This window comes from Panicum virgatum, chromosome 9N, assembly GCF_016808335.1.
Source record: "Panicum virgatum strain AP13 chromosome 9N, P.virgatum_v5, whole genome shotgun sequence".
Classification (NCBI taxonomy): Eukaryota; Viridiplantae; Streptophyta; class Magnoliopsida; order Poales; family Poaceae; genus Panicum; species Panicum virgatum.
In genome coordinates, this window is record NC_053153.1 from 13,666,369 (window position 1) to 13,675,692 (window position 9,324).

Genomic DNA, 9,324 nt, shown 5'->3' on the forward strand with positions numbered 1-9,324 from the left:
TTTCCACATATAGGTCAGTATTTATATGCAACTGCAAATTATAAAACAGACAAAAGAAGACGGATCGACATCTGACAAACTCTATTGTAGGCGACGAACTTAGCGCATACTTGTTTAGATGATGGACTCATTATCACACCCTCCCATGGAGAGAGTCATAAGCCTTGATTTTTATACTACAGATCAAGTATTGTAATTTAATTATTTGAAACGAAACCAAGAACAACTGTTAAGGTTAGTTGGACCCTTCAGCGCTCTTGTTAGACCAAGTGCTGATATAGAAATTGTTAGCAAATCGAGTTTGTCTATAATGCATGAAATACATGGATGTTAAAGTTGAACCACGCAATTTTCCTTTGATTTGCATTGCAAAGGTACCCTGATAACATGGAACATATATAGATAAATGGACGCTTTATATATAATTGTTATGATTCATGACATGGTGTACTAACAGTTCGCATTTACAATAAAAAAATTGTAAATGGATGTTAAACTGTTTGCATAGTTTTTTTATTGTAAATTGTTTGTTGAATTTGGTGGTTATACAACTCAACAAACATTTTCCTTTTTTGTTGAATTGTATAAATTTCTAACAAGCATAACTTATTTATGTAGCATTTTTTGCACCAAAAAAGAGACCAGAAAATGTTCATAAGAAATTTAGCATGGTACAATTACGGTCAGACGCGACAGATGATTAGTCATCAAATAAAAGGGGATGAAAAAACTTGCCTTGGCCGTGATGGCTATAATCAGAGTACAAGCGGAGAACAGCATAACATTGGCATGGACGACGGTGAGTTGGAGGTCCTCGATCTCGGTGAGCACCTTGACGACCACCCCCTTGCTCTTCTCACAGTGAACCCTCACCATCACGTTCTTCTCGGAGAAGCGGACCTCGATCTCCGGTAGCTCTTTACTCGCCGTCGGTGTGCCAGGCGACGCCGACCGCTGGGAGCCATCGTCGTCCGCCGCGGCCTCGTCATGGAGGCATGGCCTCTTGACGAGCACCAGGCGGGTCTCGATGCTCCTGCCGCTGCTCGCGCCGGCTTCCACGTCTTTGAGCTTCTCTTGGAGCTCCTTCACGTACCTTGTCGCGTCCGAAAGGATCGTCGCCTTGTCCATCTGATGATCACATATAAATAGTCGGCCGTTGCATTATGTGATAATAATAATCTGTGTGTTGATCAGGGGTTATATATATATGGGCGTCGATATATAGAAGAGGCGCAGGAAATTTAATTAATCTGAAATAATAATTCTGGATCTCGGGTCGGATCACCTTCTTGAGGCCGGGGATAACAGTGGAGAGCTCGATGAACCGCTGGTTGATCTTCTCTCGCCGCTTCCGTTCTGCGATGATGTGGTCCTGCGCGTACGACGCCGACATGGATCCCACGCCGGCTTTCCTCGTTGGCAGCGGCGCCCCGTGCCCCAGATCCGGCAGGCCGCGAAGGCCGTTGCTGCCAGGCTGCGCGAAGGTGGCGCCGAAGGTCCAGCTCGCCGCGCCGCCGCCGGAGCTCCAGCTGTTTGGTGCGTGGACGCCGCCCGTGATCAGCTCCTGGACCATCTCGGCTGCGTGCGACGCCTCGCGGAGCGCTTGGAGCGAGGGGAAGGTAGCCTCGCTGAAGTCAAGGTCGGCGGCGGCTAGTCCAGGCGGCCGCTGCTCGTGCTGCAGCGCGTTCGTCGCGCACTTGATGAACAGGCTCGTGTCCTCCATGTCGGCAGATGGCTTGGTAATCAACTGCAGCAGATGATGATATCATGATTATATTAGTAACTTGATCAGAGTGCAGAAAGTTGTAGGACAAGCAAGAGCACCAAAGATTGCTTGCCATTAGAAGAAACATGCAGATCATAAAATAAAAGGTAGCCTAGAAATCTACTGCAAATTCATTGACTCGGTTAAATTAGTTACCTCTCTCCCAAATAATGATTTGGAAAGTGTTGGCTTAACAATGATCTAGTAACCTGGGAGAAAGTTCCTCTATTATTTATAGCTAGCGCACCCCCCAAACTCTGCAAACTGTCTCTGTTTGTTTTGCTCCATTATATTGAGGTCACGCAGTGGCCACTCTCTCATGTTTACCATTCAAAAGCTAGCCATGGACTTGATGAATAAGTTATATGAGGGACCGAAACTGGTGACCAGAGGGGGGTGAATGGGAGCCGATCAAAATTTCTTTCGAAATCGATCCGTCGGCCTATATCCCGAAAATCACCACAAACCCTCAAATCTTAGATGAGGTGTGGAGTAGCTATAGAAGAGCTAAACCAACACAAATCACCCCTAGGAACGAGCGAGAGAAAGCACGAAAGCGATCGAGAAAAACTGCAGATCTAGCAGTCAGGGACCGGTCAGACCGCTTGCTCTGGGCGGTCAGACCGGTCGGGCTGGATTTGAAATTCCAGACCGGTTGTTGCGACCGGTCAGACCGCTTCTGCTCATAACAGAATTCCAGCCCGCGAACTCGAGGTGATTTCAAGATTACTCGTTCAAATCATCACCAAATGGTCTCAAAATTTGCAGAGAGGTTCCTGTGATAGAGACGAACCTCTCCACAAAAGGAATCAACCCAAAACGCAAGGGATCACAAGAATTTTGTGGGGGAAAGAGGTAAAAGAGGGTTTTCCAAAAACTCCAAAAACCTCAATCCGAGGGACTCGTGATTCTCGGAGGTTTAGCTCTAGGCTAAATGGTCGATAAGCAAATCACGGAGTCCCTAAACCCACCAAGAGAAAGCTTTAATCTCAAAAACCACCAAAAGAGAGGAAATCAATCCATAAACAAAAGATGAACGGGAACAGAAGAGAGCTGCTCAAAAGGGTCCTCGATTTCATTCAAATTCATCGTGATTTACAGAGGAATTCACCTATACAAGAGCTAGACCTCCACCCATTCATCCACCCTCTCAAATTTGTGGACCTAGCTATAATCTAGACCACGTTTTCCATGGAGACCTCGGCCTAACCCTAGAACAGAGATAGGAGCAAGGAAAAACAAAAAAGGACTCGTGGCTTGGAGGCTCACCTGTCCAAGGGGTCAGGTGAGATGTATTTATACGACCTCGGGAGCGACCGGTCAGACCGATCTCATAGACCGGTCCCTTCCCAGAAATGACCTCCACCCTGACTCGTACACTAAAACGCCCGTAGGGGCAAAACCGGAAAGGGTACAAGATCTCATCCGACGGCGGAGTTTCTTTCTTCGACTCGAAGCCTTCTTCGCGATGCCGCCACGTCGATGCAGATCTGATCCGTGGTTTTGAGGGGTCCGCGAAACCCGGTGAGGTGGCCAGTTTTGAGAAAACCGCCAAAACTCCACGCGCGGGAAGATTCCCGCCTCCACGCCGTGGCCCTGGATGCCATTCCCGCATCGGCCTCCTGACGGCCCTAGACGCCGCCCGACGCCCGTCACCTCCTCGCCCGTAGCGAGGCCCTAGACACCGTCGACGCCCGTTCCTCTACCAGTCCCGGGACCGACGCCCGTGTCTCCACGACTTGGCGTCTTCAACCGCCGTCCGCCAGCTTGGTTTTGTGGCGCAAACCAAGAAACCTGCCATCCACCGGTGCTTGCGCCCTCGATCCAGGAGTCGATGCCACAGCTGCCGCCCAGCCCGAGCTCCGGTCCCAGCTGCCCTTCACCGCCGTCCACCGCACGGTCCATCGGCCACAGCACCTCCACGGCAGCTCACCGTCGACACTCAACGCCCATGTACCTGCAACCAAAGACCAAGCACACGATCACACCGCACAGTTGATAATTCACTCATCACAGCCAGGAGTGACTACTGCTCATTCCTCAATCTCCCCTTGATGAGTGCATTGTCAACACACCACCTGTAACCAGAGAAGTGAAAAGTAAAAAATGGCACGAAGAAAGTGAAGAACTCAAGCAAGTGACAAAAAGCTCAGAAAGGCAAGAACAGTCACTTACTCAAGCAAAGATCGATTCCCTAAGACAAGGGCAATGGCTCGACGCAATCGATCAAAAGCTAAAACATGACTCCTCAAAGACAGAGGTAATGCTCGACGCAGTCATGCAAGAAGCAGAGGGAAGGCGAGGAAAGATCAAGAGCCAAAACAAAGAAGACACTCCCCATGCAAAGCCTTTCCCTCTCACAAGTGCAACTCTCCCAAAATGATGCACTCTCAAAGCCCTGTGCGTAACAAGTTTTTCAAAAATCAAACAAGTCTCCCCCTTGTTCAATCACTTCTCTCCCAAAAATTCTCCCACTTGTTGGCACATGCACACATCAAGCCTAAAAAATGCCTAAACCTCCCCCTGAAATCATGCTATGCAATGAATGTCGTGCAGAGGGTGTAAGTGAAACATTCGGGCATACAAAGATATGATCATCTAGTGACAGGCATGTGTGCTTCATAAATAGGAACTGAATCTAGCTCAACAGGGGATATCAATCAAGTCCAGAGGTAGCAAGTTCAGTTCAGCAAAAATAAAAGCATCACCCATGATCTAGCAACAGCAAGTAGGAGAAAGAAAGCGGTGCTAACCAAACTCATACATGGTGATCCAAAGCAGCCAACATATTTGATCATGAATCAATTCTACAACTCAACACTTGCATTTGAATGAAAATTTTACAGTATATATCAAGCAAGTGTTTCTGACAGGGGTTGAAAGCTTGTCATGCTTTACTTAGTAGCGAGGCCAAGCCTATGCCAAGGGCAGTCAGAAGCTTAAGGCACTCGCTTCAGTCATGCACAACCTTGCCCGGGTTCTCCCTAGTGCTATGTGAGCTGTCCCGAAAGCTCGATCAGTGCGACAAGCAATCCCACATGGATCTTTTCAATCCATTTGAGACATATATTAAACAATTTTAACAATTTTAGCTCATGTCCAAGATTAAAGGCCACACTAGCATGAATAAGATAGCAAAGCATATCAATACAACCTAACATGCCAGTAGCCAAGACAGGGTGATCATGTTTTCAAATTTTCAAATCAAAATAGCTTAACTCAGATGATATGGCATATACTGAAGAGTAAGCTATACATGATCAAGTCTAAGAAACTACACTAGCAAGCACTAGAGGATCATAACAGTGTATACAAGAATGTCAGTGTAGTAATGCAAAATGCAAACATGTACAATGCAAATGCATCTATCAGAAGCTAGAAAGCGAAGAGAAACAAAAACAAAGATCTACAAAAAGCTAACCAAAGAGAAGTCAGCGATCAAAAGGGGTAACAAACCCCAAGCTCCCCTCGCAAGCGAGCAAAGGCGTCCTGCTCAAGTGGTTTGGAGAGGATATCTGTAGTTTGCCTCTCTGAAGGGACTTGGTTCAAGTCTATGTGGCCTCTCTCATGGTTATCTCGCAGGAAGTGGAACCGGATATCTATGTGTTTGGTTCTGGAGTGTAGGACAGGGTTCTTTGCAATGCTAATGGCGGACATGTTGTCTATAAAGATGGGAACCCTACCAAAACTCAATCCATAATCCTGCAAGGTCTGTTTCATCCAAAGAATCTGGGAGCAATAGCTAGCAGCGGCAACATATTCAGCTTCTGTGGAAGAAAGCACTACGCTAGCCTGCTTGTGAGAGGACCAAGACACCAAAGATGTACTGAGAAATTGACAAGTGCCGGATGTCGACTTGCGATCCAACCGACACCCACCGAAATCGGCATCAGAAAAGCCAACCAAAACCAAAGAAGAATCCGCAGAGTACCAGAGACCAAACTCAGCGTTGAATTTCAGATACCTGAAGATGCGTTTCACCATCTGCCTTTGGGAGGTGCGCGGCGAAGCCTGATTTCGCACACAGAGGCCGACCCCGAACTAAATGTCCGGCCGGGTCGCCGTCAGGTACAGGAGAGAGCCGATCATTCTCCTGTACTCCTTCTGGTCCACCGCCTCACCGTCCAAGTCCTCATCAAGCGCCGTCGATGTGCTAATCGGAGTTGGCTGAGGAGACAAGTCACTCATGTCGAACTTCTGCAGTAAGTCTCTCGTATACTTGGCTTGATGGATGAACGTGCCCTGGGAAGTTTGCTTGATCTGCAGCCCGAGGAAGAACTGCAGCTCACCCATCATGCTTATCTCGAACTCCCTGGACATCTGCTCAGAAAACTTGGAAACAAGAGCGTGAGAAGAGCCACCAAAGATGATATCATCCACGTATATCTGAACCAACAAAAATTCAGAGCCAGAGCGCATGAGGAACAAAGTTTTATCAACACATCCCATTTTAAATTCTTGAGCAAGCAAGAAGTTTTTAAGCCTATCGTACCAGGCTCTAGGCGCCTGTTTCAAACCGTAAAGAGATTTCTGGAGTTTATAAACTCGGTTTGGAAACTTGAGATTTTCAAAACCAGTGGGTTGTTTCACATAAACTTCCTCTTCAATAAAACCATTCAAGAAGGCAGATTTCACATCCATTTGGAAAACTTTAAAACTTTTGGAAGCAGCAAATGCAAGAAAGATTCGAATCGCCTCTAAGCGTGCTACTGGGGCAAAAGTTTCCTCATAATCAATACCCTCTTTTTGGCAAAAACCCTGTGCTACAAGCCGAACCTTGTTCCGCACTACCAACCCATCTTCACCTTGCTTGTTCTTGAAAACCCATTTGGTTCCAATGGGATTACAAGCAGGCGGAGGGTCAACCAAAACCCAAACCTGATTCCTTTCAAAATTTTCAAGTTCCTCATGCATGACATTGATCCAATTGGAGTCAGAAAGAGCGTGTCCAACATCTTTGGGCATAAAAGAAGCATCAAATGCTGAATGAGCAAAGCCAGCGATACTTGTTACCTTGGACCGTGTGACTCGCTCGTTGAGGTCACCTAGCATCTGTTGAGGTGGGTGACGACGCTGAATGTGTCGCAGTGCTTCCCTTGTCGAAGTCGCTTCCTTCTCCACCAAAGCTGGTGTCTGCTCATGTGCAGCTGAGGAAGGCTGTGTCACATGCTCGATCGGCCCCCGGGAAGTGGATGTAGTCGGATCGGGGCCGTCATCATCGTCCGAGCTCGTGGCGGAGCCGGCTGCGTCCACAGCACGTGTGGTAGCCTCAGCATCGCCCTCCGCAGCTTCTTCCTCCTCATCTTCAAAGATGGGGGTGCCGAGCTCATCATCACCTGAAACCTCAAAGATGTTGGTATCAATAATCAGCACACGGTAAGCTCTAGTGTGAGAAGCATAACCGACAAAAATACCGTCAGACGATCGAGACTCAAATTTATCAAGATTTCCTTCCTTCAGCACAAAGCATCGGCAACCGAAAACTCTGAGATGGTCAACACGGGGCTGGCGTACAAATCGCAACTCATAAGAAGTCTTGTGCATGAAAGCACGCAAGAAAATACGGTTGGACACATAACAAGCGGTGTTAACCGCCTCAGCCCAATACTTTCTAGGAGTCATATGCTCATCGAGCATCGTCCTAGCCATCTCCACCAGCGTCCAATTCTTCCACTCTACAACCCCATTCTGCTGTGGAGTGTAGGGAGAAGAATACTGGTGTTTAAGACCTTGATCACTACAAAAGGTGTCAAAATGAGCATTTTTGAATTCTGTGCCATTGTCACTGCGAATCGCTCTCATGGCCTAGGGTAGCTCGTTTTTCAACCTCAAGATCAAGTCTCGAACAAACTCGAAAGCCTCATCTTTAGTTCTCATGAAAAAGACCCAAGAATAGCGAGAAAAGTCATCCACGATCACAAGAACGTACCACTTCCCACCAACCGACATCACCCGAGAAGGACCGACTGTGTCCATATGTAGCAACTCTCCAGGGTGAGTGGTCATCACTTGATTAACAGACGGATGGGAGGTGGCAACCATCTTCCCGTGGCAACACGGGTGGCAAATAAGGTCCTTTTCAAACTTCAATTTGGGCAATCCTTGGATCAGGCCAAGTGAGCTAAGTCTCGACAACAAGTCAAAGCTAAAATGTCCAAGTCTCCTATGCCACTTCCACAAATCAGAAGAAGGATCAGCCAACAAGCAACAAGGAGGACCAAAAGGAGTTCCAGAGAAATCGACCAAGAAAACTCGATCACGAGGAACGATCCAGCAAACCAGGTCTCCTCTGGAATCCAAAACACGAGAACAACCCTCCTTGAAGCGAACTTCAAACCCATCCTCAAGAAGTTGCGAAACCGAAAGCAAATTAAAGCCAAGATTCGAAACCAAAGCAACCTCTCTCAAGGTGAAGCGATCAGAAACTCTAACAGCGCTAACACCACATACCTTGCCCTTACCATTATCCCCAAATATGATGTATTCTTTGTGGCGCGTTCGGGTGAGGCTAGAGAACCATTTGTCATTCCCGGTCATATGGCGCGAACAACCGGAGTCCATGATCCACCTGTTCTCCAAGCCTCCAACCTGCACATCAGTAGTGAGATAAAGGGTGAGCAAATGTCCCAACACTGAGGTTAGTAAAGTGTGAAGCAAACCAGTGTCAAGCCATTTGCTCTACAGAAGGGTTAGCAAAATCAGTAAAAGCGTATCCCCTGTCCCGTCTACCGTGAGGCTAACGACCACCATCGCGAGGAAAGCGTGGTGCATTGTAATCTCCTCCAAAGCCTTGGTCTCGTGGTCCATAGCCGTACTGAGGACGACCAGGAGCACGACCAGCAAAGCGACCACCCGCTGGAGCACGGTAACCACCACCGTCTCCCTGTCCTCCACCTACACGGCGCGCCCTAGTATCTTGCCTACCACCACGCCGAGGAGGATCATGCACTCGAGCAGAGTACATGTCCGAGTTACGTCTCTCCTGCTCATGCCTCACAGCCCGCTTCCTCCTGAAGCAAAACTCCTCCAAGTGACCATCTCTGTCATAGAACTCACAGTGGTACCTCACCTCTCTCTTGGGAGGTGGAGGCCCCGCCTTTGGACGGGGAGGAGCGGCCCCCTTCTTCGGGGCGACCTGGGCTGCGGCAGCAGGGAGTGTATCGAGGGGATTCCTCGGCTCATTGGGCTTTGGAACCCAAACCTACTTCTGTGGAGGTGCTTTTGATGGTTCTTTCAGCACACCATCCACGGGGTCAACAAGCGAAGACTGCGTGCTCGTACTAGCAGTGTTTAGAGCACTCGAAACTCCAGTAGCCTTGTCGATCTTACCATATAGCTTGTCCAAGTCTGACTGCGTGTAGGTGTAACCGACCCCAAACCCATCACCACGCTTAAACTGCTTGATCATCATGCCCAACTGCGGCTCACTGGCAGAAACCCAACTAAGAATCGCCCAAAGATATGTGTTCTCATTCTCCAAGTTGGCTTTCTCTACCGCAAGAACATCCAAATCAGAAATCAGACCAAGGCAAACAAGACAATCATTAGGTGGGATAGAC

At 48.1% G+C, this 9,324-nt stretch overlaps 1 protein-coding gene across 1 annotated transcript; it reads right to left on the reverse strand.

The window, feature by feature from the left end:
- Positions 1 to 663: 663 nt before the first annotated feature.
- On the reverse strand, positions 664 to 1,738 carry LOC120688730 (transcription factor bHLH25-like). The gene is made up of 2 exons (XM_039971112.1): positions 1,286 to 1,738; positions 664 to 1,128 (listed from the first exon to the last, which is right to left on the reverse strand). The coding sequence occupies exons 1-2, from the start codon at positions 1,721 to 1,723 to the stop codon at positions 664 to 666; spliced, it is 903 nt and encodes a 300-aa protein (XP_039827046.1). The 5' UTR covers positions 1,724 to 1,738.
- Between the last annotated feature and the right edge of the window lie 7,586 nt (positions 1,739 to 9,324).